This window comes from Spea bombifrons, chromosome 8, assembly GCF_027358695.1.
Source record: "Spea bombifrons isolate aSpeBom1 chromosome 8, aSpeBom1.2.pri, whole genome shotgun sequence".
In the NCBI taxonomy this organism is placed as follows: domain Eukaryota; kingdom Metazoa; phylum Chordata; class Amphibia; order Anura; family Pelobatidae; genus Spea; species Spea bombifrons.
This window is the reverse complement of record NC_071094.1, coordinates 14721563-14749025: the sequence shown is the minus strand read 5'-3', so window position 1 is coordinate 14749025 and position 27463 is coordinate 14721563. Positions and strand designations below refer to the sequence as shown.

At 46.0% G+C, this 27463-nt stretch overlaps 1 protein-coding gene across 1 annotated transcript in view; it reads left to right on the top strand.

The window, feature by feature from the left end:
• The window catches only part of BRINP1 (BMP/retinoic acid inducible neural specific 1), a 287987-nt gene that overhangs the window by 175908 nt on the left and 84616 nt on the right, over positions 1-27463 (top strand). The window contains exon 5 of the mRNA XM_053473899.1: positions 25882-25987. Coding sequence (XP_053329874.1) covers positions 25882-25987 — 106 coding nt within the window. The remainder of the gene's footprint in view (positions 1-25881; positions 25988-27463) is intronic.

Sequence of the window (27463 nt, the reverse complement as noted above, 5' to 3'; positions counted from 1 at the left end):
GCTCGCACTACTACTAGTCACGAGTCTCACGACGATATCAGTCTTAGCTCCAGCCTAGCAGGAATTCCATTCGATCTGGCTAATGAAGAGCTAGACTATGAGCCAGAGGAAGTAGAGGAGATGAGTGGTCAGGAATCAGATTCCACAGGGAGCAGTGTCCAAATGACTAGTGCACAATTTTCCCCTGAGCCTCCACCTTCTCCGCTACGATCATCACCATCACCACCACCACCAGCAGCAGCAGCAGCAGCAGCAAAACCTAGCAAATCTAAAGCAATTAGCAGTCCCACTATGGCCAGTACTGTTACCACCAGTCCCACCACCACTAGTTCTGCCTCTGTTCATCCACCCCGAGCAGTAGGAGCAGCACCCAAGGCACACTCCAAGGCTATGCGCGCCCCAATTTGGGAGCACTTTGAAAATGTTGAAGAAGGGCGCTATGGAAAGTGCAAACATTGTGGGAAGCTAATAAGCAGAGGGAAAGTGTCTGGCCATTTTACCAGTGCTAGCATGAAGCATCACCTCAGCACTCAACACAACGCTGTGCTATTGGGGAAAGATGCAGAAGTAAAACTTAGTGCAGGCAGCATAGCTGGTGGCCATGGAAAACCCCCAACAGCTTCTTCTTCTGAGCCAATAGCAGCAGCAGCTAGTGCTGGCAGCCAGAGACCAAGGCAGGTTGAAGCACTGCATGTCCAGCCCACCCTTGAACAATTTGTGGCATTCCAATCCAAAAGGTCAATGCCCAAACAGCAGGCCAATAAAGTAACACGACTGATTGGTCAGTTCATTGCTGTTGGAGGGGCATCCTTCTCTATGATCGAAGGGGAGCCTTTCAAACAATTGATGGCGGCTGTGGCTCCACAATATACAGTTCCATCACGTTCCACCTTCAGCAGGAACATTGTCCCCTCATTGTATCGGTCCTGTGTTGCAGCAGTGAAAGAGGAGCTTTCCAAGGCTGCTGGTCAGTCTGTTCATTTCACTACAGATTTGTGGAGTGCACCTAGCGGCCAGCATGCCTTTCTTTCTTTGACAGCACACTGGTGGCAGCCCGGTGTGTCTAAGGAAGCTGCAGCAGCAGGCTACCGATCTTTCCTTCTCCATGCAGAAGTGATGAAAAGCACACTTCCCAAAATATTCTGCATGCAATGAGGAAAATGTTTAGCCTTTGGGTGGGAGCAGAGGCGGGCACCAATGTTGAAGTTGGTTTTGTGGTAACTGACGGAGGTGCCAATATGGTGAAAGCGCTGCGAGATGGTCATATTGTTGGTGTGCGCTGTGCAGCCCACATCATCCATCTTGTAGTGAAGGCAGCAATGTCAGAAGGAACTAATGTGGCAGCAGTAGTTCTGTCCCGCTGCAGAAAGATCGCTGGGCACTTTCACCATAGTGTAAAGGCTAGCCAACTTTTGAGGGAAGAGCAAGAGAGGTCAGGTCTTCCCGTACACTGCCTACGTCAGGATGTCAGTACACGGTGGAACTCCACGTTAGACATGCTGGAGAGGATTTTGGAGCAGCAGAGGGCAATCCATAATCTTGCCTCAGAGCACAATATTGGGATTACCTCTCCATTGAATAGGGAGGATTGGACAGTGATCGCCCAGCTAGTGGCAGTCCTTAAACCATTCAGGGATGCCACAGAAAATTTAAGCTCAAACACTGCCAGTCTGGCCCAGGTAATCCAAGTGTTCTCCCATCTAGGCAGCAAGATGGATGTGTTCCTTGGAAACTGTGAGGCTGTTCAAGGTGGCACTCTACATCCTGACGTAGCAGCCATAGTCAGGAAGCTGAAGGATCAATTGGTCAACAAGGTGCGTGACTGGCAGCGTAAAATGGGAATGCTGTCCGAGGAGGGAGAGGTGCAGGAGGAGGAAGAGATGATGTGGTCTGCTACTCCTAGCAGCAGCATCAGCAGCAGTGCCACAAGCATCACAACACAGCTGAGTGGAGCAGCTGCGTTTTGGGAAGAGGCACTTGGGAGTATAGTTGGACCATCTGACAGAGCTAGCAGCAGAAAGGAGAGTAGTGCTGCTGAAATGGTCAAACTTTACCTCTGTGAAGTTCCTTCTGCGCCTAATGTTGATCCTCTTAGCTACTGGGATGAAAAGAAGAGTGTGTGGCCTGCACTCTCATGGGTTGCGCAGCAGCTACTATCATGTCCACCAACCACTGTTCAAAGTGAGCGCGTGTTTTCTATGACTGGAAACATACTGAGTCCATAGCGCTCACGCATGGCACCTCATCTGATGGAGCAGATTGCCTTCCTTAAATTCAATCTGCCCAAGTTGGGTTACCCAGCTCTTAGCTTGGAAAGTTAATTTTTTTTCTCTGTAATGTTTAAGGTAGTTTCTCCCCCTGGTTGCACGTATTTGTGGTGTGGCAACGTCTGCTACCTCCGCCGGTGTAGCCAATTTACGCTAGGGCCTAGTGTCTGAGTTCTGGAAGTCCGCTCCCAAACGCCATGGACTGATAGACTTTCATGCTTTGCCCTGGGGTGAAACAGGTGAGCGGGTCGTCAATTGCCCACTCATTCACCTTTTTCCTTTTCCAACGCTGCTGCTGGTGGTGGTGCCAGCATCTTTTGCCAGTTCGCTTCCTGGCTGAAATCATGCCTCATATGTCCCTAATGGAGAGGGTAGTTTCTCCCCCTGGTTGCACTTGCTGCGGTGTGGCAATGCCTGCTACCTCTGCCGGTGTAGCCAATTTACGCTAGGGCCTAGTGTCTGAGTTCTGGAAGTCCGCTCCCAAACGCCAAAGACTGACAGTCTTCGGATGCTTTGCCCAGGGGTGAAACAGGTGAGCGGGTCGTCAGTTGTCCACTCATTCACCTTTTCCAATGCTGCTGCTGGTGGTGGTGCCAGCGTCTCTTCTCTGCCAGTTCGCTTCCTGGCTAGTGTCATGCCTCAAATGTCCCTAATGGAGAGGGTAGTTTCTCCCCCTGATTGCACTTGCTGCAGTGTGGCAATGCCTGCTACCTCCGCCGGTGTAGACAATTTACGCTAGGGCCTAGTGTCTGAGTTCTGGAAGTCCGCTCCCAAACGCCAAGGACTGACAGTCTTCGGATGCTTTGCCCTAAGGTGAAACAGGTGAGCGGGTCGTCAATTGCCCACTCATTCACCTTTTTCCATTTCCAACGCTGCTGCTGGTGGTGGTGCCAGTATCTTTTGCCAGTTCGCTTCCTGGCTGAAATCATGCCTCAAATGTCCCTAATGGAGAGGGTAGTTTCTCCCCCTGGTTGCACTTGCTGCGGTGTGGCAATGCCTGCTACCTCCGCCGGTGTAGCCAATTTACGCTAGGGCCTTGTGTCTGAGTTCTGTAAGTCTGCTCCCAAACGCCAAGGACTGACAGTCTTTGGATGCTTTGCCCTGGGGTGAAACAGGTGAGCGGGTCGCCAATTGCCCACTCATTCGCCTTTTCCAATGCTGCTGCTGCTGGTGGTGGTGGTGCCAGCGTCTCTTCTCTGCCAGTTCGCTTCCTGGCTAGTGTCATGCCTTAAATGTCCCTAATGGAGAGGGTAGTTTCTCCCCCCTGGTTGCACTTGCTGCGGTGTGGCAACGCCTGCTACCTCCGCCAATGTAGCCAGCTTACGCTAGGGCCTTGTGTCTGAGTTCTGGAAGTCTGCTGCCAAACGTCAATGACTGACAGTGTTTGGATGCTTTGCCCTGGGGTGAAACAGGTGAGCGGGTCGTCAATTGCCCACTCATTCGCCTTTTCCAATGCTGCTGCTGCTGCTGCTGGTGGTGGTGCCAGCGTCTCTTCTCTGCCAGTTCGCTTCCTGGCTAGTGTCATGCCTGAAATGTCCCTAATGGAGAGGGTAGTTTCTCCCCCCTGGTTGCACTTGCTGCGGTGTGGCAACGCCTGCTACCTCCGCCGGTGTAGCCAGCTTACGCTAGGGCCTTGTGTCTGAGCTCTGGAAATCTGCTCCCAAACGCAAAGGACTGACAGTGTTTGGATGCTTTGCTCTGGGGTGGAACAGGTGAGCGGGTCGTCAATTGCCCACTCATTCGCCTTTCCCAATTCTGCTGCTGCTTATGCTGGTGGTGGTGCCAGCGTCTCTTCAATGCCAGTTCGCTTCCTGGCTAGTGTCATGCCTCAAATGTCCTTAATGGTAAGGGCAGTTTCTCCCCCCTGGTTGCACTTGCTGCGGTGTGGCAACGCCTGCTACCTCCGCCAATGTAGCCAGCTTACGCTAGGGCCTTGTGTCTGAGCTCTGGAAGTCCGCTCCCAAACGCCAAGGACTGACAGTGTTTGGATGCTTTGCTCTGGGGTGGAACAGGTGAGTGGGTCGCCAATTGCCCACTCATTCACCTTTCCCAATTCTGCTGCTGCTGCTGGTGGTGCCAGCGTCTCTTCTCTGCCAGTTCGCTTCCTGGCTAGTGTCATGCCTCAAATGTCCCTAATGGTAAGGGCAGTTTCTCCCCCCTGGTTGCACTTGCTGCGGTGTGGCAACGCCTGCTACCTCCGCCAATGTAGCCAGCTTACGCTAGGGCCTTGTGTCTGAGCTCTGGAAGTCCGCTCCCAAACGCCAAGGACTGAAAGTGTTTGGATGCTTTGCTCTGGGGTGGAACAGGTGAGTGGGTCGCCAATTGCCCACTCATTCGCCTTTACCAATTCTGCTGCTGCTGGTGGTGCCAGCGTCTCTTCTCTGCCAGTTCGCTTCCTGGCTAGTGTCATGCCTCAAATGTCCCTAATGGTAAGGGCAGTTTCTCCCCCCTGGCTGCCTCTGTCTGCGGTGTGGCAACGCCTGCTACCTCCGCCAGAGTGGCCAACTTACGCTAGGGCCTAGTGTCTGAGCTCTGGAAGTCTGCTGCCAAACGTCTAAGACTGACAGTGTTTGGGTGCTTTGCCCTGGGGTGAAACAGGTGAGTGGGTCGCCAATTGCCCACTCATTCGCCTTTCCCAATTCTGCTGCTGCTGGTGGTGGTGCCAGTGTCTCTTCGATGCCAGTTCGCTTCCTGGCTAGTGTCATGCCTCAAATGTCCCTAATGGTAAGGGCAGTTTCTCCCCCCTGGCTGCCTCTGTCTGCGGTGTGGCAACGCCTGCTACCTCCGCTGGAGTGGCCAGCTTACGCTAGGGCCTAGTGTCTGAGCTCTGGAAGTCTGCTGCCAAACGTCTAAGACTGACAGTGTTTGGGTGCTTTGCCCTGGGGTGAAACAGGTGAGTGGGTCGCCAATTGCCCACTCATTCGCCTTTCCCAATTCTGCTGCTGCTGCTGCTGGTGGTGGTGCCAGTGTCTCTTCGATGCCAGTTCGCTTCCTGGCTAGTGTCATGCCTCAAATGTCCCTAATGGTAAGGGCAGTTTCTCCCCCCTGGCTGCCTCTGTCTGCGGTGTGGCAACGCCTGCTACCTCCGCTGGAGTGGCCAGCTTACGCTAGGGCCTAGTGTCTGAGCTCTGGAAGTCTGCTGCCAAACATCTAAGACTGACAGTGTTTGGGTGCTTTGCCCTGGGGTGAAACAGGTGAGTGGGTTGCCAATTGCCCACTCATTCTCCTTTCCCATTTTTCAATGCTGCTGCTGGTGGTGCCAGCATCTCTTCTCTGCCAGTTCGCTTCCTGGCTAGAGTCATGCCCAAAATGTCCCTAGTGGTAAGGGCAGTTTCTCCCCCCTGGCTGCGTCTGTTTGCGGTGTGGCAACGCCTGCTACCTCTGCCGGAGTGGCCAGCTTACGCTAGGGCCTTGTGTCTGAGCTCTGGAAGTCCGCTGCCAAACGTCTAGGACTGACAGTGTTTGGATGCTTTGCTCTGGGGTGAAACAGGTGAGTTGGCCAATTGCCCACTCATTCGCCTTTTCGATTTCCTTTTCCATTTCCATTTCATTATTTTCCTTCTGATACACAACCAACCAAACATAACACACTCAATAACACAAATAACACAGTGACATAACACATAACACACATAACACATATAACACAGTGACAAGTGACAACACAGATAACACACATAACACATACACGTACAATGCACAAATCACAAGGACCTTTCCTCTTTTATTTGTCCTGGCCTTCATTTCTACACTCACTAGCATTAACGCTATAACTCACACTTCATACTATAACATTTTTCCATCCACATACCTGCCAACAGACCCAACTTTTTCAGGGACAGTCCTGCTTTTTTCCAGTCCTGTCCCATCTAATTTAGCTAAACTAGGTATGCAAATACACGTTGGTAGTTATAGCTCGGTAGGTAGCACTAGTATAAACATTAAATAAATATAATAAAGTACTAAATAATAAATCTAACTTTAAAATACATTTAAATAAACCCTTAAATAAACCAAAGCAGTGCACTGCTACTAATCTTAAACATAACCGTACATTAACCCTAAGCTATTTTTTAGTTCTTGTCCAACATTTTTCCATCCGCACACCTGCCAACACACCCAAGATTTTGGTGGACAGTCCTGCTTTTTTCCAGTCCTGTCCAGTAAAAGTTGGGTTGTTGCAAAGTATGCCATTGTAAATAGGTAGCAAATGTTAGGCATGCATTACAAGTGGTCCAAAATCAATTTAAAAATGTAAAATAATCCCTATTCTTTTATTAAACATCTATGGATGTGTGATTGTGTATGATAAACAGAGGCCAAGTTCCTTGGAGCATTTGTCTCTAGGTCATTTTGTGTACAGTACAACTCAGTACGTGTGTGCAACTCTATTGGTCGTTTCGGCAGGGGGCTGGCCTGCCATCAACGAATGAAGTGCGTTCTGCAATTCACTCGTTGATGGCAGACCAGCCCCCTGCCGAAACGACCAATAGAGTTGCACACACGTTCCTTCACGGCAGCTGCTGCTGCTCCGATGTGTTGTTAACCCCGTATTAACCCCTGCTAGGCAACCGGGAAGGAAACGAAGATTAAACGAGCACGAATAATGTCCGCGAATATTTGCCCGAAGAGAAGACAGGAACGGGCGAATATTCGCGGAATACGAAGGTTTTTTTTCCCCCGAAGACGAGCACGAAGACGAACACGAAGAGCCCCCTGGTGCCCAAGTCTAGTTTAAACCCCTATCAGTCTTTGGTCTGGTCCTATAATGAGCAAAGCTTTATGTCTATCCCATGCTTGTTTAAATTCCCTCACTGTTGTAGCCTCCACCACTGCTGCTGGGAGACTGTTGCATTTATCTACTACCTTATGAGTAAGGTAGAACTTCCTTATGTTATATCTAAGCCTCTGGCCTTGTTCTAACATTGCTCCTCCTTTCAAATAAGCTTGCCTCCTGTACTTTGTTAAGTCACTTTAAGTATTTAAATGTTTCTATTGCATCCTCCTCTATCTTCTTTCCTCCAAGCTATACATATTAACCTTTTCTTATAATTTTTGTCCTGCAAACCACTTAACATTTTTGTACCTCTCCTCTGAACCCTCTCCAATGTGTCAAAATCCTCTAGATGCAAGCTCGTTTGAGCAGGGCCCTCCTCACCTGTTGTCTCTGTTAGTCAATTTATGTTACATGCTACTTGTTATGTCTTGTCTATCCATTGTACAGCACTATGGAATTTGTTGGCGCTACATAAAACAATAAATAATCATAATAATGATAATAATAATATCCTTCTGGATTAACTATTAACTACCACCTTCTGCCTCCTATCACCCAACCATTGGCTAATCCAATCATCTATTCTGGCATCTATATTCATAGACTGCAATTTATTTATAAGTCTTCTATGGGGCAGTGTCAAATGCATTACTAAAGTATATATATTTAACAATCCTATCCTTTAGGATGGTTTCCATTAATTTGCCAACTACTAATGTAAGGCTTACTGGTCTATATTTGGCCGAGTCTTCCCAACTACCTTTTTTGTACAGTGGTACTACAGTTGCCAAAGTCCAGTCTTCTGGAACTACTCCTGTCATTGGTGACTGATTAAATAGATCTGTTACTGGATTTGCCAGGGCATGTTTAAATTGCTATTTTAATGGCTTTTTGGGTTTATCCCATGAGGTCCAATTTGTCTGGTTTTACTTTGGAGACTTCAAGTAGAACTTCTTCCTCTGTAAACACAGCTGTGTCACATGTCACCCCATGTCTTTTGGCTAACAAGGGTCCCTCACCACCATCTTCCTGTGTAAAAACAGAACGGAAGTTATTTAACCTGTCAGCTAGCTTTTTAGCCTCATTTATAAGTCCCTTCATTTGTCTGTAGGTTAATTATTCATGGTTTATGTTTTCTTCTCTCGCTTTTATATCTAAAAAGGGTTTTATCACTTTTTCTGTTAACCCAGCAATTTTCTCCTCCCTATGTGCGTTGGTGCATCTAATAATGCATTTTGCCTCCCTTAGCTTTACTTTGTACTTGCTCCTGTCACCATCATCGTTTTCAGTCTGTTTATATTTCATTAAAGCTCACATCTGCAGAGTAGCACAGTGGCTTCCTTTTTCTTTTACTCTTGTTAACAAGTTTAATGCAATGTTCTGCTACCTATAGCAGGACATCTCTTAAATATCTCCATCTCACCTGGACTCCATCTAAAGATGTCCACACCACCTACCAGTCTCTCCATTTTTGAAAAAAATCCACGTTGCTAAAATCAAAAACTTTGGTTTAGTGTGGCAACATAACCGCTCTCTCCTTTTATTAACCCTTTAATGACAATACTGTTTCTTACTCGTAGTATATTGTGGGACAATGGCTCTTTTAACATTTTTCAGTGTTGCTGTTTAGCTGTGATTTTCTTCTTTCTCATTTCATGCTCACACACATTATATTTTATTTTTTTCAGGACCAACAGGGCTATCTTTAGATAGCATTTTATCATATCATCTAATTTACTATAAAAAACAAAGATAAAATATGGTGATTTTTTGTTAAAAAAAATACTTTTTCGGGGGGGGGGGGCGTGTCCTGGAGCTTGGAGAAGATTGTCGCACTTTGAGCTAGCTCCTGCTCACTCACCGGCAACTCCAGCTTTCACAGCCGATCTACCCACACTCCAGTGGCATTATATCGACACTCGTCAAGATGTCCACCCGTAGAGGCGGAAAACCGGGTCCCACGCCCGAAGTATCAGACTTTTTTAAGAAACGGCGCTGGCCACCAGAACCGTTCATCTGGAGCAGGCGGTCGACGAGCTTCAGGCTAATCAGCACAAACGGGACGTGGATATGGTCAGACTGGAGGCCACGTGGGTGGTTCTCCAGGATGCTGTGGAGGACCTAGACAACCGCTCCCGGCGCTCTAATCTACGGATCCGAGGGGTCCCAGAATCCCTGGTTGACCTGCGCTCCTTTTTCCACCGCTACCTTCGGCAACTCCTGCCGGACTTACCTGAAGCTGAACTCCATCTCGAGCGGATCCATACAGCGCTGCGCCCGAGGCCGGGGCATGGAGACCCTCCTAGGGACATCATCCTCAAATGCTATTATTTCACCACCAAGGATGCCATCCTGCGAGCTACGCGCAATGCCTCACCTGTGATGGATGGTATTGCTCCCGTCTGGTTTGCAGATATAGCGCCTTCTACCCTCCGTAAGCGTCGGGCCCTGAAGCCTGTGACGGATTTACTGCGGGACAAGGGGATCCCCTACCGCTGGGGTTTCCCCTTTAAACTCCTGGTACAAGATGGTGGCTCTCTCCTAACGCTTCGTGGGCTTGACGGTGCAGCGTCTTTCCTGCGGCGACTGGGATTGCAGGTACCCCGCACCTTGGAGCAACCCCCCCGATGAGCTTCCTCGCCTCCCGGGGCCGCGAGACGGATCTCCGCGCTGCCCGGACTCCCTCAGATCATCGCCTCAAGCGGAAGATGGCCCAGCGGCGTCTCAGGGAAGGGCTTGATCCTGCTGCCTCCGTGGGATTTCTCCTGCTCTGCCTATCGCCTCCCTACTGTGGCTACACCGAGCTTTGACCGACGCCTTGGCCGCGAATTGTTTGCTGGACAGCTAAGTGCATTGGTTTCGCTTGACTTTTTATGTGTTACCACCGATCCTGATTTCACCGTGATTTTTTTTTTTTTTTGCCTTTGTGCGGGACTGTGTGTTTTTTTCGTTGTTGACTAATGTAATTTCGATTTTTCTGATGCGCGTACACATGCATACACTACATACATTATTCCAAAATGTATTTATTTATTATTATTATTTTTTATTTTTTTTAATTTTCTTTATTTATATATCCATACGTATTTCCTACATCCCCGCGTGTGCCCTTTTTCAAAGCTGCTGGCCCAACATCTTGGGGAGTGGTTATTGTATTTCCCCTGCTGCAGTTATGTGCTGAGGTTTCTGATACCTGGCTGTCTCCGCCGGGCTGCCACTCAACCCTATTGGCTACTGTCGCCTTGTTGTTCCTGACACACACTTACACGTTTTTTTTTTTTAATGCATTTTACATTCTTTTCTTTATTTACCCATACGCACATATCTCTTACATCACCATGTGTGCCTTTATTGATGCTACTAGCCCGACATCCTGGGGGGTGGTTCCTGTATTTCCCCTGCTACGCTTGTGTGGGTCTGCGCTGGGCTGCCCCTCCACCTTCTTGGCTACACTCGCCTTGCTGTCTCATACACACATACACCATACACACGTTTTTTTTTTTCCCCCTCTATATATATATTTATGTTACCACATACACACTGTGCTGGCGCTCGGCCCTTATTGCATACAATTACACTTCAGTGGCGCCGGCCTCTTTGTACACGCTCTGTAGCTTTTATGCGGAGGGGTTTTTTTGTTTTTTTTGGTTTGTTTGTCCGTACTCCGCACTTTCTTACATACACACTATGTGCTGGCACTTATACATCTGTTCCCTAGCCGCTCTGCATGGGGAATCTGCTCTAGGGGCTTCTGGGTCTTCTGTTTCGGCCCTCTCGAGTTTTGGGTTCTCGGATATTGCTCCTGTTGTGGGGGATCAGTGTGTAGATTTTCTACTGCATCGTATGATTGTTGCCGGGGGAGGGCTTGTTCCATCTCTCCACCTAGTTACCCCCGTGTTGTTCTGTTGTGGACGTGGTTGTATCCCGTCTATTATATACGTATTGTTCTCTCTTTCTCCTGGTGGTCTGTCCCATCAGAACTCTTTACCCCTTTCTTTTTTTCTTTTTTTCTCCTTTCTTTTCTATCTACCCTCTTTTCCCCGTCTTCCCTTTTCCACTCTTTTTTTTTTTTTTTTTTTTTTTTAAGCCGCTATGCCGACTCCAGGCGTCCATGCACTGAAGATTGTATCTCATAATGTCAAAGGCCTGCTTTCCCCACAGAAACGCAGGATGGGGATCCGCCACTATATTAGATCCAAAGCTGATATTGTTCTCCTGCAAGAGACTCATTTTCATAACTCTAATATCCCTAAGTTCTGGGATCCGAGGTTCCCCACGCATTTCCACTCTGCAGCACCGGATAAACACAACAACGTGTCCATCCTCATACATAGACGTCTGCATTTCCGGGCTCTTAATTCCTTCTCCGATCCTGGCGGCCGATTCCTCCGTTTGGACTGTTTGATCAATGAACAACCAGTTACGATTTTTAATGTGTATGCCCCAACTCCCCCTACGTCTCTGTTCTTCGATGAGTTGGCACGATCGTTCTCACAGCACCACCGGGCGACTGGGGACTGTAACTCGGTGATGGACCCCTACCTGGACAGAACTCTATCGGTGGCACGTACTTGCCCGAGAAATCTTTTTAAGCCTCTACAGCATTTTGTCAAGTTGATGGGATTGTTTGATGCTTGGCGACTTCTCCACCCCTCCGATAGAGACTACTCCTTTTATTCGCATCCGCACGCCATGTACTATAGACTCGACTACTTTTTTCTTAATCAACGCCTGCTTCCATCACTTCTGAGTTCTTCGATACATGAGATTTCCTGGTCCGACCATGCTATGGTGGAGATTTCCCTGTCGGCTCTTCAACCTCCCAACCTGCGCCCTCTCTGGCGCCTGAATGATGCTCTGCTCCTCGATCCGGAGGTCAGAGGGACTATCACTCAGTCTCTCTCTGACTATTTTTCCGAGAACTTGACCCCTGACGTGTCTCTGGGAACTGCCTGGGACGCACGCAAAGCGGTTTTCCGAGGCCACTTCATAGCAATCACATCTGCTAAGCGGAAACGTCATTAATCTCAGATTCAGGATCTTACAGACTCTCTGACGAGGCTCCAAGCGGACAACAAACGTTCCGGGGACCAGCGTCTCCTCTGTGATATTGTCGCGACACAGGGACAATTGAATATGCTACTATCCACGGACTCTTTCAGGGCGATTCTCCGGACCAAGCAGAAATTTTTTGAAAAGGCAAACATGCCTGACACCATGATGGCGAGAAAACTTTGAGACCTCACTTGTTCCAGGACAGTGCGGGCCATCAAATACAGGGCAGGTTCCCTATCGTCAGATCCAGCGACTATATCTGAGCGGTTTGCCGAATACTACTCCTACCTTTATGACGGCAAGAAGACTTCCTCCTCCTCGTCCCTCCGGTCTGATACTCAACAATTTCTTCTGGACTGTAAGCTCCCCTCGCTTTCCGCCGAGAGGCTTGATAGCCTTAATGTGCCCATCACAGTGGATGAAGTCTCGGCAGCTTTGAAGCTGTTTAAAAATTTGAAAGCTCCAGGACCCGATGGTCTGACGGCTAAATACTACAAATCCTTTACCGCGAGTCTCCTTCCACATTTACCGTCTTTGTTTAATTCTTTCCTCATGGGCACAGCACGACCATCTCCGGACATGCAAAGGGCCAAGATTGTAATGATCCCTAAGGAGGGAAAAGACCCTTCCCTTTGCACAAGCTATAGGCCGATCTCCCTCTTTAACATTGACCTGAAACTGTTCACTAAAATTCTGGCCCTTCTGCTCCTACCTAGCCTGGTTCACTCTGACCAAGTGGGCTTCATCCCGGGTCGAGAGGCCCCAGATAATATTCGCAGGACGTTGAACCTGCTCCACTCGTGTCGAAGGTCTGGGACCCCAATGATGCTCCTGTCCTTAGATGCTGAAAAGGCATTCGACCGAGTGGACTGGGGGTACCTATGGTCTACAATGCAAGCCTTTGGTTTTGTTGGACCCTTTCTGAAGGGGGTGCAAGCTCTCTACTCCCATCCATCAGCTGTAGTTGGTATAGGCATCTTCCGCTCTAACCCTTTCCAGATTCAGGATGGGACTCGTCAGGGCTGCCCCTTATCGCCCCTTCTATTTGTGTTGGCCATAGAGCCTCTGGCCCAAGCTGTCCGCCTCCATCCTGATATTAAGGGCCTCTCTGTGGGACGTAATGTTTATAAACTTAGCTTATTTGCCGACGACGTCTTGCTTTCATTGACGTCTCCCCTTACATCCCTGCCTAACCTGTACCAGCTGCTAGGGAGGTTTGGGAAGCTGTCCGGGTATAAGATTAATTCGGATAAATGCGAAGCTTTGAATGTTACTCTCCCTGCCCCAATGGTGAAGCTTTTATCTCTCAATTTCGACTTTAAATGGCAACCAATCTCTGTTCGCTCCCTTGGCATTAACATTACCCCTTCCCATCTACATATGTATGCGGCGAATTACCCACAACTTCTCTTGCGCCTGAAGCGTGACCTAACGACATGGTCGTCCTATGCTCTGTCATTTATGGGGAGAGTTTATGCGGTGAAGATGACACTTTTGCCCAGGCTTCTTTATCTGTTTCGATCTATCTCACTGCCAATCCGGAAGAAAGATATCATCAGTCTCCAGAGAGCGATTGAGCGATTTGTTTGGCAAGGCCGCAGGAGTCGGCTCGCTAAGGCTTCTCTCTACAGACTGAAAACAGCAGGCGGGCTGTCCGCCCCTTTGCTCTACGAATATTATGTTGGTGCGCAACTGGCAATGCTGCTGTCCCTCTCCGCGGCTCCTTCCACACCACGATAGGTCAAACTGGAATCGGATCTCTGCTCTGGGGCCTGTCTAGGATGGCTTATGTGGCACTCATCCCTCGACAAATCCTTGATTTCTGCCAGCCCCACTCTGTCGCATTCTCTTCTCCTGTGGTACCGCCTGCGACATCGACTTCGGCTTACCAGCCAGGGCTCCAGACTGACGTCGCTCTTCCAGAATCGGGACTTCCCCGCTGGGTGTCAACTCCGCCCATTTCAGTGGTGGATTTCGAAAGGCATTGTCACAATAGGGGACCTGCTTCTGAATGACAAACCCTGTTCTTCTCACCAGCTGGTATCTCGCCATGGGCTTCCAGAGGTCAAAACTTTCTGGTTTAATCAGCTTTCCCATTTTGTACACCACTTTCTGCAACATCACCCAGAACATGTACCAACTTTTTATGAAGGAGCCAGCCGCCTCCCTCACAAACCACGTGGAGCCATTTCTCAACTGTACAATCGCATGCTAGGGATCAAATTTCCGTCTCCGCCTCTGTTTGAACAACGTTGGGAGGCTGACCTGGGACACTCGCTAGAACCGTCGGATTGGGGGGAGATATACGAAAACGTCTGGAAGGTCACAGCATGCACTCTGGTTCAGGAGAACTGCTTTAAAGTACTCTCTCGTTGGCACCTTACGCCTTCCAGACTCCACCGCATGTTTCCGTCTTAATCCCCTCTCTGTTTCAGAGGCTGCGCTGAAGAAGGAACAGTGTTACACACGTGGTGGTCATGCCCTCAGGTCGCGTCTCTTTGGTCTCACTTTTTTGACTGAGTGACGCCCTTGGTGTACGCCTACAACCCGACCCGTGGACTGCCCTCCTCTGCAGGAACTACCCGTTGGATACTTTGACTAAACCGGCTAACCGTTTGATTTTTCAGATTTGCACGGCCGTTCGTCTAGCTATTGCCACGATTTGGAAGTCGGGCGTCCCTGCCATCCCTTTTATTGACGCTAAAATTTGGGACATGCTTAACCTAGAAAAAATCACGGCATATTAACATAACACGTCGCACCGATTCTACCCCACGTGGGACCCTTGGCTGGACAAATTTGCACCGCCTCACGCCGCTGTCTCCTGGATCTGAGTCGCGTCACTTTTTTTTTTATTATTTTTTTTTAAATTTATTTATTTTAATTAATTAATTACTATTTTTTTTCTCTTTCTCTCCTCCCCCCCTTTCCTTCTCTCTCTTCTTCTTTCTCTCTGTGCCTCTTTGGCCCCTCTCTACCTATTAGATATAAACTGCGTTATGCTGGCTTCCTTATGCCTATTTTGTATTTTACGATCGTTGTTTATGTATCCCATATTTCTCAGCTCCGCGGTGGTCATGGTGTGAGCTGTGCACCTTTTCCATACTTGTTTTGCGATTGTTAAACTTTTCTTGTCACACGACTTGATGTATCTCTGTCTAACCAGCCTTGCTATGTCGAATACATCCTGCTCTGGAAATCTTGCTTTGTCTATCTGATATAAAATCAAATAAAAATGCTTCTTAAAAAAAAAATAGTTTTTCTCACTTTTTAAACAAAAAACCTTTACTCATCTGCAAACACAAATGAAAAAACCTGCTAAATAGATTCTACTATTTGTTCTGAGTTTAGAAATACCCAATGTTTTTGCTTTTTTCTGCACGTTATGGGGCGATAAGTACCAGTAACGTTTTGCTGGTCATTCTGCCCCATGTGCTATTTCGGGTATCTTTGAAGCCGGCCAATTAAATTTACCCCATCAAACCATATATTTTTAAAAACTAGACACCCCAAGGTATTTCAGATGCTGGTATTTTAACCATGTCCATGCACTAGTTCTACCATCAGCCTTTGTCAAACTATGGTAGTAAACAAATTTTTTATATCTTTCACACACGTTTTACTCCAGGTATAAATTTACAGCTCCTGGTATATGTCATTGCCAAACAACACCCCAATATGTGTTCAGCAACAGGCCCTTTTGTAGAGGTGTGTATTTTTCAAGTTGGAATTTTGACATGTCAAAAAGTCTGCCCACATATCCTATTTCGGGTATCTTTGAAGCCAGCCAATACAATTTACCCCATCAAACCAAATATATTTGGAAACTAGACACCCCAAGGTATTTGAAATGCTGATATTTTAACCCTTTCCATGCACTAATTTTACCACCAGTCAAACTTTACCAAAGTCAAACTTTATGGTAGTAAATTGTTTTTGTATTTTTTTTCACACATGTTGTACTTCAGGTATAAATTTACCGCTCCTGGTATATGTGCGTGTAAAACAACACCACAATATGTTTTCAGTAACATCTTCTGAGCGCGGTGATACCCCACATGCATGGGTTTGTTGGGTTATTTGGGAGGTAAAAGGCCACCTTTGTGAGGTGTGTATTTTTTTGCCATTTAGACATCTGGTCCTACTCCCATATTTGGGACATCTTTGAACCCGGCCAATTCAATTTACCCCATCGAATCATAATTTTTTTTAAACTAGACACCCTATGGGCATTTATAATGCCAATATTTTAACTCTTTCCATGTGGGAATTTTTGTGAAGATAAAGAATTGTATGACTTGCTCATAAAAATTTTTTTTGAACATTTTTGAACATTATTTTTTTTTATTGCTTACACTGATTAGTGAGCTGGGCTCCATTGACCTTGCATGTTTGGATGCAGTACCTGCATTAAACCTGCAGGAGGAGGTCTGGACAGACCCTCTGTGAACTCATTCAGTTTTCTGTTGTTGATGCCATCTTGTGAATGACGGCAACGGAATTTACATGATGGCACTTGTGGTTGCTCTTCGAAGCAATCACATGGCTTTCGGGGTAGGGGGGTTGTGTTGCTACATGCCTCGATATCAAGGCATCAAAATAGGAAAAGGCTCCAGGCACTCAAGGGTTCCACTCAGGCAGGTTTATTGAAGGAGAAGGACAACAACGACCTCACAATGAGGTCTTTATCAAGACATTGTGAGGTCGAAACGTTGTTGTCCTTCTCCTTCAATAAACCTGCCTGAGTGGAACCCTTGAGTGCCTATTTTGATTTATTGGGGAGCTGGCCCTTCCTGGCACAGCTAAGCACCTGAGTTCCTGTGGTGCATGTGCAGATTCCTGATTCTGGTGACTCGATATCAAGGCATGTCAGCAACACAGTTTATCCTAAGCTGTTTTAGCCGGGCCATTTTTCTTATGGGGAGGGCTTTCCTCCCCGGATCACTTGTGAGGCTTCCATGGATGCTGCAAAGCCGCCGATAGCGGCGAAAATGCAGCTGTTTAACGGCAGCTCGTACATGTACGGGCTTTGTCGCTATCACGTTGCACTGCAAGCCCGTACATATAGTGGCTTTGTCGTTAAGGGGTTAAACCACACTGATTGATGATCACAGGAGTCCAAACACTCTCCTACAGTGACATCCAGATGCAGGAACTGGGTTGGCAGGAGGCATAAACACCCAGGTGCAGGCAGTCCAAAACAGTAGTCAAAAATCAGACCAGAGAGAATAGATCAGAGAGTCAATCCAGCCAGCAAAAGATCACAATGGGTTAAAAACCTGATGATGTGGAACAGGAGATAGACAGGAAAATCATGTAACAAGCCAAAGGTCAAAAGCCAAAAAGTCAAGTAGGTTCAAAAGAGGGTAACAAACTGTAGCAAGGATACAAGGGGAATGGTGACTGTGTGGAGACAGACACCACAGAATGGCAACACTCATAGACTGAAGGCAGAGCAGCATTTAAATAGGTTCCCCCTCACTAATTGTAGGATGTGACCTCCTACAGAGCAGAACTACCAGGGACACCCCTTCTCCAGCATAACGAGCATTCCAGCCAATGAGGAAGGACCATTGGGTAGTAGGACATGCCCCTCACCAGCTGCAGTTTAAACACACTGCTGGGTCTATTCTGCAACTGCACCTCTGACCACAGCATGTGCTGCACTTGAGGTCTAGGATGCAGCCTATTTCGTAACCACGTATTTTCATTGCCAAACACGGCATGTGTGGTACTAGAGGCCGAGGGTGCGCCCTATTACAGAGTAGTGCAAGCCTGATGTGAACAGTCTGAAGTAGACTTGTGCATTCGTCTTCGGACGAACAAGAAAACGAACACGAAGAGTGCGTTTTCGTGCTCGTTCTGAAGACATGAAGAAGAAAAGATAGCGGCGGTAAAACGTAGACGAAGACAAACAACACAAAGAATCTTCGTGATCCTCTTCGTCTTTGTCTGCTAATCTCCCTGGTCCCTTCCCCATCTAGCCTACCTTATCTTCGTGGCACCGCAGGAGTTGACGGAAGCGGAAATCCGCAGGTTCGCCATCAGGGGTTACAGGGCAGTGCGAGTGAGCCTATTGGTCGCCTGGCATCTACCACTCTGATGTTATGTTATAACACAAAAAAATGTTAACCTGATGCAGGTTTGTTAACATGCTGTACATCTGATTGATTGTATATGCTATTTAAAAAATGATTTTTTTTATATACTGCCCCATTCTGCACATTGTTCACGCTATTATATACCAACTACATTATTGGTGATTATTGGGGATAAGATATATTGTATGGTTAATTTACATTTACAATAAAAATTATTCAACCCCCATTGCAAATCAGGTTTATTGTCAAAATGTACAGACTCTCAGCTGTTTGCAATGAACAAATCAAAAAAAAGCAATTGAAATAACTCAACACAACAAATGCTCCAAGTGGTTTCCCCAAAATTCAACTGAAAATGCAACTTAAAATTGTCACCTCCTCGGGTCCCGTCGCTGGCGGGCCGAGGTCCGTCCGCAGTTCATGGAGACCCGATGCTACTATCCCGGATTCCGTGGGCTGCGGGTGTCCCGGTGCGGTAAGTGCCTCAAGTGTAGCAGACGCGACAAAAATGGCTTCTCCAGTCTCAAACATATTCAACCCCTGAATGGAATCCCTCACAACAGTACACATATGCAAAACAGATGTTTCAAGCACACTTGATGAAACTAATCAAGGACTTCATTAGTTGCAACAGGTGTGCTTGAACTGGAAAACATGTTTGTCAAAATACAGGTCCAAAAAGTTAAGAGAAGAGTTTATCACCTTTCACAAACAAGGAACAGAATACAAAACGATAGCGAAGGCGGTGAATGTTCCTAGAGACACCATTGGAAGTATAGTTCGCAAGTTTAAAGTTAAAGGAACATTAGTTACGCTACATGGGCAGTGATGAAAAATAAAGCTTCCAGATTTCTGAAAAGACCATGAGTGACTTCAAAAGACCTGCAGCAAGACTTGGTGGAAACAGGCACTGAGGTTTCAGTGAGCACAGTAAGGTGCATACTGAACACAAAAGGTTTTCATGCAAGAACTCCAAGATGTACACTACTACTGACTCAAAAGCACAAGAAAAGTCAACACCGATATGCTCAAAATCATATAACTAAGTTACAGAAATTTTGGGATTCTGTTCCGTGGAGCAATGAAACAAAACTGGAACATTTGAGCTGCAGAAGTCATTATAGGTTGCAATTTCAGATGAATTTGGGGAAGCCACTTGAAGCATTTGTTGTTGAGCTGAAAGTCTATACAAGTGTGTTAGTGGTACAAGCTGATTAGATCTCATTATTAAATTAACTTACATTAATAAGTTAAAAGATGCAGTCATAAAATGGTGTTGAATGTTTGATGCTCTATATTTACTGGTAGTATTAAGTCTAAAAGCTGTCTTTGCCATCAAGAACTACAAAATATCAGAGGTATTAATGTATTGCTACATACAGTAATATGACACTGAATGTTTGTTGCTGTATATATTAGGTTATTATTTAGAAAGAGGACTGTACTTTTGGTTCACTGGTCGGTTATCTAATTTATATATTTATCTACATGACAATGGATTTGGTTACCAGCTTATTTGTAGTCAGTGTAGAAATCCCACATTTCTTACATATTTCATAAGATTAGATGAAGGCAGTAACCTTATAGCTAGACATTCATTCTTTTTTTTTACATCAATTTATTATAGTGATTATTAAATGCTGTAGTATTGTAGTATTAATAAATCCCTGTAATTGCTTCATAGGCATGTTAGCCTTCTTTTCTTTTTAGTAAGGGAACTAATTAAAAGTTAAGGTTTATTTATGTTTACTGGATTTGTTATAGGGAGTCCAATCAGTCCCAATTTTGATGGTTATGTGTAGTCAATTGGTCCCCTAGCCCAATTGCCCCTACAAGAGCAGCGCTCACCCCGCCATCGTCTGTATCTCCTGGTGAACATTCCCAGCGCTGGAGAGAAGTGCCGACTGTCCTTCTTCCTGGAGTTCACTCAGCCATTGGGTAGTGATACTGCCTGCATCCTCTCTCTGGTTCACTTGCTGGGAAGATGGTCCGAAAGAGCAATCTCTCAGGCACTAGCTCAGCCTCTGGAGATGGGATGTCACCTGCATCCCCTTTCTTTGCTCCGGCTGCTGCTGGAGAGAGAGAGAGAGGCTGGCTCTCGTCTCCCAGGTGAGGGCAGTCGCCCTGCACCAGGCCCTATCCTGTGACTCCCCTTCTGTATGCTGAATCCCTGCATTTCTCCGTCCTTGGGCGCTCTGGGTCATTATAGTCGTCTGTTTGGACCCAGTTCCTGACATATGGCCGCAGGTCTGTATAGACCCAGTTCCTGACACGTAGAGATCTTCCTTGCAGTTGAAAGCTCAATTTCTCAAGGGATTAACCGTTCATATTCCCCCAAGCCGAAACAGTATAGGGGTAAAATAGAACTCAATTTATTGAAGACATCACAGATATTTATACACAAAACATGATAGGATTAAGCATATAATCCCATGAAATACCAGACAGCCCGGCTCCATACAGTTCTATGGCCAGCAATGCCCACACGACAAAGAGTCACTATCTCAGGGTGATCCAGAGGGAGCGGTGACAATCCTGGGGTACCAATGCAGAGCTCAAGGTCCGAAGATGTTATAGTCCAAAAAGTGGTGTGATCCGATGTCGGGACCCTGAGTAACAGCATCGGGAACTTCCACCGAGAATAGTTCAAGCAGAAGCCAGAGTTCTATAGCCACGGCTGGTTAAACTAAAGATTGGTAATAGAAGCAGGGTTCCCAAATGAGGTCCTTTTCTGTAACCACCACCGAGTGTTGCCCACCACAAGCTTAATGTAACCTCAAAAGAGCGCCCCCCCATAGCCAGCTAGTTCATGGGAGTGTGGTTAGGGCAGACCAGATGGGGTTTCCCGTTCACCCTGTGCCCCCCAATGAGCACAGGGTTACTTAGACGTAAGAGGGGACTGGGCAGGCAGGTAAGCAGTCTCCCCAGGAATCCACCAATGCCCCTCTCCCAAACTCAAACATACCCCCATATGTCCTCAGCATCAGGGGGTTACCATGACAGGGCTAATTTAGTTTAACCAATATATATTTCCTGGACAAGAAGGGGCTTTATTTTGAATCCATTCCTATGTACACTACGTGGATAAAACTATTGGGACACCTGACCATTACACCACTTTTATGACATTGCATTCTAATCACATATACGTTACTATGTAGTTGGTTTCCACTTTGCAGCTATAACGGCTTCTATACTTCTATGAAGCCTTTCCACACGATTTTGGAGTGTTTCTGTGAGAGTTTTTGCCCATTCTTCCAGTAGAGCATTTATGAGGCCAGTCATGGATGTTGGGCGAGAAGGCCTGGCTCACAATCTGTTTCAGCTCATCCCAAAGGTGTTCAGTGGGGTCAAGGTCAGGGCTCTGTACGGGCCAGTCAAGTTCTTCATCAGCAAACCCATCAAACCATGCCTTTATGGACCTTGCTTTTTTGCACTGGGGCACAGTCATGCTGGAATAGAAAAGGTCCTTCCTTCAAACTGTTCCCACAAAGTTGGAAGCATAGCATTGCCAAAATGTCTTGGTATGGTGTCTATCTCACGCATATTTAAATTCCTTCACTGTACTAGTCTCTACCAACAATTACAAGACTGCTCCATTATCCTCACAGTAAAGTTGGCTGTGGATGGTCTGTGCAAGCCTTCAGTCAGCCTGCAGTTGTCATGCCACAGGTGATCTCAGCACAGAGTATAATGCCAACACTTGTGGTCCCACAAAGTTATGTGCCAATTTTGCTGGCACATTATATTACATAGAAGCACTGAATTTGATTGGCCAATCTAGTCTACCCATCAGTAGGGACTGAGGCGCAAGTCCTTGGTCTTGTCTTAAATTCTGGTAAGTGTAATGCCTATCCAATGCATGTTTAAATTCCCTCGAAGTATTAGCTTCTACCACGTCGGATGAGACATTGTTCAATTTATCTACCACTCTGTCAGTAAAGTGTGTAACCTGTATGTAACCACCAATGCTAATGATTTTAATTCAGCCTGAAGTTTACATTTTCTAGATCCTGGTCCCAGGCAGACTAAGCGATAACTCCGTTGCTGCAAAACCTGCAGGGCACATCACCCTGTTGTCAGGTTTCCTGGCGCACTGGTTTCTTTATGAGCTGTCTTGTAACCGGCCAATTTATACCTGGCTGGCGTAGCCTCCATAGCATATGGTAACATGTTAACGTGAGTTGTTAATGGATGAAAAAGTCCAACTACAGAGTGGTATTTGACACATATTAGATACATAGTGAATACGTATCTCATTGAGATATAGCAGTGATGAAGCCGGGTCCCCAACAAGATTTGGTTTTCTGGTGAGGGGTGAGCTTTTACAAGTGGTCCACCCTCCCTTTAATGTGATTTGGCATATCCCTCAGGCAAGAATGGTAAAGAACACCTTTTTGTTTTTTTCACACTAACCTCGTAGCTTAAAAAAATGTTTGGCACATCTACTGTGCGACTGCCAGTCAGCTTTGCACCAACATTTATATCATATCAGTGTGGTGCTGAGGGGCAGACCTGCAGACAGACTGGGAGGTAAAGAAAAAAAGAAAAATATAAATTGAGGCATACTGGGGGAGAGTGTGAAGGGGATGATTTTAGTGCAATATGAGGTGATAATAAGGTATAGAAATGATGCTTTGAGTTGTGAATATGGTGGTGGAGTTATGATGTGGGTGGCTGTGATCAGTGGCGGAACTACCGGGGTCGCAGGGGTCGCGACTGCGACCGGGCCCTGGAGTTCTGCCAGTCGGGGGGGGGCCCAAGGGGTGCCGAGCGGTTGCTGAAAACGACCGCTCGGCAACTCTTGGGCCCCCCTGACTGACAGAAATCCAGGATGCCTCTGCTCGCCTCTGCTTCCCGCTGCTGCTGCCACCGTCGCCGCTGCTGCTGCTGCCGTCGTCGCCCCGCTGCCCAGAGTGCAGCGTTGGGAACGTGAGGCGTTTGTCTCGGGTGCCGGCGCTTCACGCTGAACGCCGGCATATGACGTTATATGCTGGCGCTCAGCAGTGAAGGGAGGGAGAGGGTAGATCGTGAGAAGGGGATAGGGAGGGAGAGGGTAGATCGTGAGAAGGGGGGGTAGGGAGGGAGAGGGTAGATCTTGAGAAGGGGAGCTAGGGAGGGAGAGGGTAGATCTTGAGAAGGGGGGTAGGGAGGGAGAGGGTAGATTGTGAGAAGGGGGGGTAGGGAGGGAGAGGGGAGATCTTGAGAAGGGGGGGTAGGGAGGGAGGGAGAGGGTAGATCGTGAGAAGGGGGGGTAGGGAGAGAGAGGGGAGATCGTGAGAAGGGGGGTAGGGAGGGAGAGGGGAGATAGTGAGAAAGGGATAGATGGGTTGGGGTTTGAGGGGCCCTTAACAGATTCTCGCACCGGGGCCCTGAGGTTTCTAGTTACGCCCCTGGCTGTGATGATGTACATTCATACACACAGCCACTCCAAAACCATACATTTACACATACATGGGTGATTCTCACGAAACCTTGGTTTCAAAGATTTCAAACATGACATTTTTAAAAAGACTTCCATGAGCAAATGACTTTTTTAGGCATTATTAGCAAGGTCTGAAGTGTTTCAGTACATTAAATTAAATCATTTACTTACAATTTAACACCTTTTTGAACATATTCCCCAAAACAAGTCTCATTACCGCAACAGTCTAAAAACATTAGTACTATCAGGAAAGCGAAAACATTTTCGCAATTATAAAAATCGATTAACACTCATGCACAGTTACTTGAAACTTTTAAATAATATATTTTTTAATTAACATTTTTATTTGATTTTGAATGATTTCTATCATTACCATAACATCTTGTGCAATCTAGAACATAATATTTTTGATATTTCATTGAAATCTGACATATTTTCAAAATTATGTTGCAAACCTGAAAGAATATGATGTATAGATTGAAAACAAACTACTATGTTTTCATTCATTAAATTAACTTTAAATGAACACCTGTTGCGGTAATGATACATAGGTTACGGAAATTAGGTTGATGATTTCGGTAATGATAATAAGTATACTTAATATGTAGAACAAATGATGTTGTCACAATCACGGATTCACTTTCAATCAATTTCATTTTGCAATGCTTCTAATCTTCATAACATACAGTACATAGGATAAAACAGGACACATAAAAAACACAAACAAAAACATCAGACAGGGCACCATTACAATTTAACCCCTTCGCGACCTTTGCAGGTTCAGGACCGTCATGACAGAACCGTCAAAAAGTTAAATAAGCTTAGAAAGTGATCAACGATCACTTTCTTCGCTTAAACGGTGTTACTGTAATGCCTCGATGTCGTGTTGTTTGACAGTGGCATATACCAGAACCTGTATATCTATAACTAAAGTACAATTTGTGTGAAAAAAAATATAAAAAAATTACTATTACAAAGTTTGACAAAGTGTAGTTGTATAATTGGTGCATGGAAAGGGTTAAAATAACAGCATTTGGAATACCATGGGGTGTCTAGTTTTCAAAAATATATGGTTTGAATGGGTTAAATTGAGTTAACCGGCTTCAAAGATGTTCCAAAGAGGAGATGGAGGCAGACTGACCAGATTTGTTAAGAAAGATTTGGAAATCATAAAACGCTGCTTGTACTTATTGCCCTATAACTTATAAAAAACAGCAAAAAAACATAAAAACATTGGGTATTTCTAAACTCAGGACAAGTAGTAGAATCTATTTAGCTAGTTTTTTTACTTGCTTTTTTAGGTGAGTAAAAGATTTTTCAAATAAAAGTCATAAAATGTGTTTTTTTAAATTTTTCACCATGTTTTTATTATTTTTGTTATAGTAAATAAGATAAGATAAATAATGGTATCTGAAGAAAGCCCATCTTGTCCTGAAAAAAACAATATATAACTTATGTGGGTACACTAAATGGGTGAGGAGAAAATTACAGCTGAACACAAGCACCACAAAAGTGTCAAAACAGCCTCGGTCCCACAGGGTACAAAACGAAAAATGAGCCCGGTCCTTAAGGGGTTAAGCTAAATACACGTGAAACATTTTCGGAAACTACCACCAAAGCTTTTAATGCACTGGTAGAATATCATTGAGATCAACTCAGAGGTTGGGTGCACATGGCCACTGTATGCAATCAACTATCCCAGTCTAGTCCTATCACCAGTGGCATATAGGGGTATAAGACATTTCTGGAGGCAGAGTGGCACATAGGGGGTGAAAATGCATATCATGGGGCACAGTGGCATATAGAGGGTTAAAAGGCATATCATGGGGCACCGTGGCATTTAGAGGGTTAAAAGGCATATCATTGGGCACAGTGGCATTTCTGGGGCAGAGTGGCAAGCCTGGGGGCAGATGTGCATAACTGGGGGGGCAGGTTGGAAAATAAAAGGAAATAAAAAACAAAATATTTTTCTCAATCATAGCTTTTATTTAAAAAAATTGTTTACATGAATTAACATTTACTGGTAAAACTTTTTTCCTATAGGGTCATCTTATATCCAGGCTGTTTCTTTTTTTCCTAAATTAATATTCAGATTTTGGGGGGTCATTTTATAATCAGGGTCATCTTATAATCAAGCAAATACGGTACTAGAAAACTTCTGCTATTTTTTTCCAAAAAATCCTTTAAATATTTTACATGTATGTGTGTGTTTTGGTTGTATGATATTACACATATGAGTCATTTCTTTATTTGTAGGTCACAGAGACTCGTACAGGACCATTGGGCTGTAGCAGCTATGACAATCTGGACTCTGTCAGTTCAGTGCTTCTGCAAAGCACAGAGAGCAAGTTACATCTTAAAGGTGAGTGAAGTGTGACCAACTGGTAGTGAGCTAAGCATGTAGTGTAAATGTATACATAACGGCACTATATAAAAATCAAGGTATACCCTTAAATAATGTGTTTGTGGAAACGTGGATAAAAAAAAGAGAACTTACTTTCAGCTAAAATTACTATAATATTACAGATAATAGTGGTGATGGCACACATGTTATAATGGCTACTTCTCAAGTCTAAATGTATTGGATTGTTCCCAAACACCAAAAAAGGAAAAAAAATAACCAACATTTTGTACTCACAATAGAAAAGCAAAGTTTTTGACATTTTATTATTTTGCCAGTGGTAAATCCCCAGTCTCCCGCCAGAGGGTCTGACTGGGGTAGCAATCAGTCCTTCAGGGGCTGGACTATTCCCAAGCTTGCCGCAGGTTACAGAAAAGGGGGATAGGTCAGAAAGGCTGAACTATTCAGACTTTTGTTTCCCACTACGGCACAAGCCTCAACTTCAGAGGCTGTGTCTCTGCAGTCTCTTAATACCTTGCTAGTCCAGATTCATAAAGTGTTGAATTCTCTCTCTCTACCTCTATGCCTCAGCTTCAACAACGTACGGAAGCTTTGGAGAGAATGAACACCAGTAGTCGTATACTGGCCACCCATGTCGCACAGCCTGGTCCTAGCCAAGAGCCGGCAGCCCCTCCGCCTTTAGGTACGGGCCCCACTAACCCTGCTGTCACCCCGGCTCATTTTGTGTCGGCTAGTATTAGGAGGGATATCTTGGAAGGCAAAGATGTTAACCTTGCTTCTCTTTTGATCACCACGCATGATGTCGCCAACAATAAGTCATATGCTTGCGGGGATGTGTTGGTGGTTCTTAAGTCTAAGGATCTCAGGTTGAACAGGAAACTCTCTATCCCAGAGTTTGTGCTGGCATTTAGTCTATTTAGGGATATAATCTGCTCGGTGCACCCGGATAGGAGAGCTGGACCTTTATTTGTTCAGTGTGGAAGATCTGGGTTATAAGTACTTGGGTTCATGTTTTTATGACTATCACCGTTCCTTTTCGGCCAAAGCAGCGGCGGCTCTCTCCTAGTTCCAGTGCACTACTAATTGGGCTGTGCTTGATATGGAGCTTTTTTGTGGACACTTTGCGGGGATTTGCTCCAATTGCCAGTCTTCAGATCACACCACCAACTGGTGTCCTACAGCTGCTCTGGCAGCTTCTACCAGCTTGGATAGGGGAGGGGCACAGCTTCAGCCATCCTCTTCAGCGACACCACAGGTGGATAAGTTGGGCAGGCCCATTCGTTATTTAGGGAAGGCTCAGATTTGCAATAGTTTTAACCTTGCAGTGTGCAATTATGCGCAGTGTCGGTTGCTTCACGTGTGTTTCATTTGCTATAGGGCACACCCTAAAACTGCCTGTACTATTAAACAGCAGCACAGCTGACTGAGCCGGGTCAATGTGGAGTAGTTAGCTACGTATCTGCAGGGTCACCCATC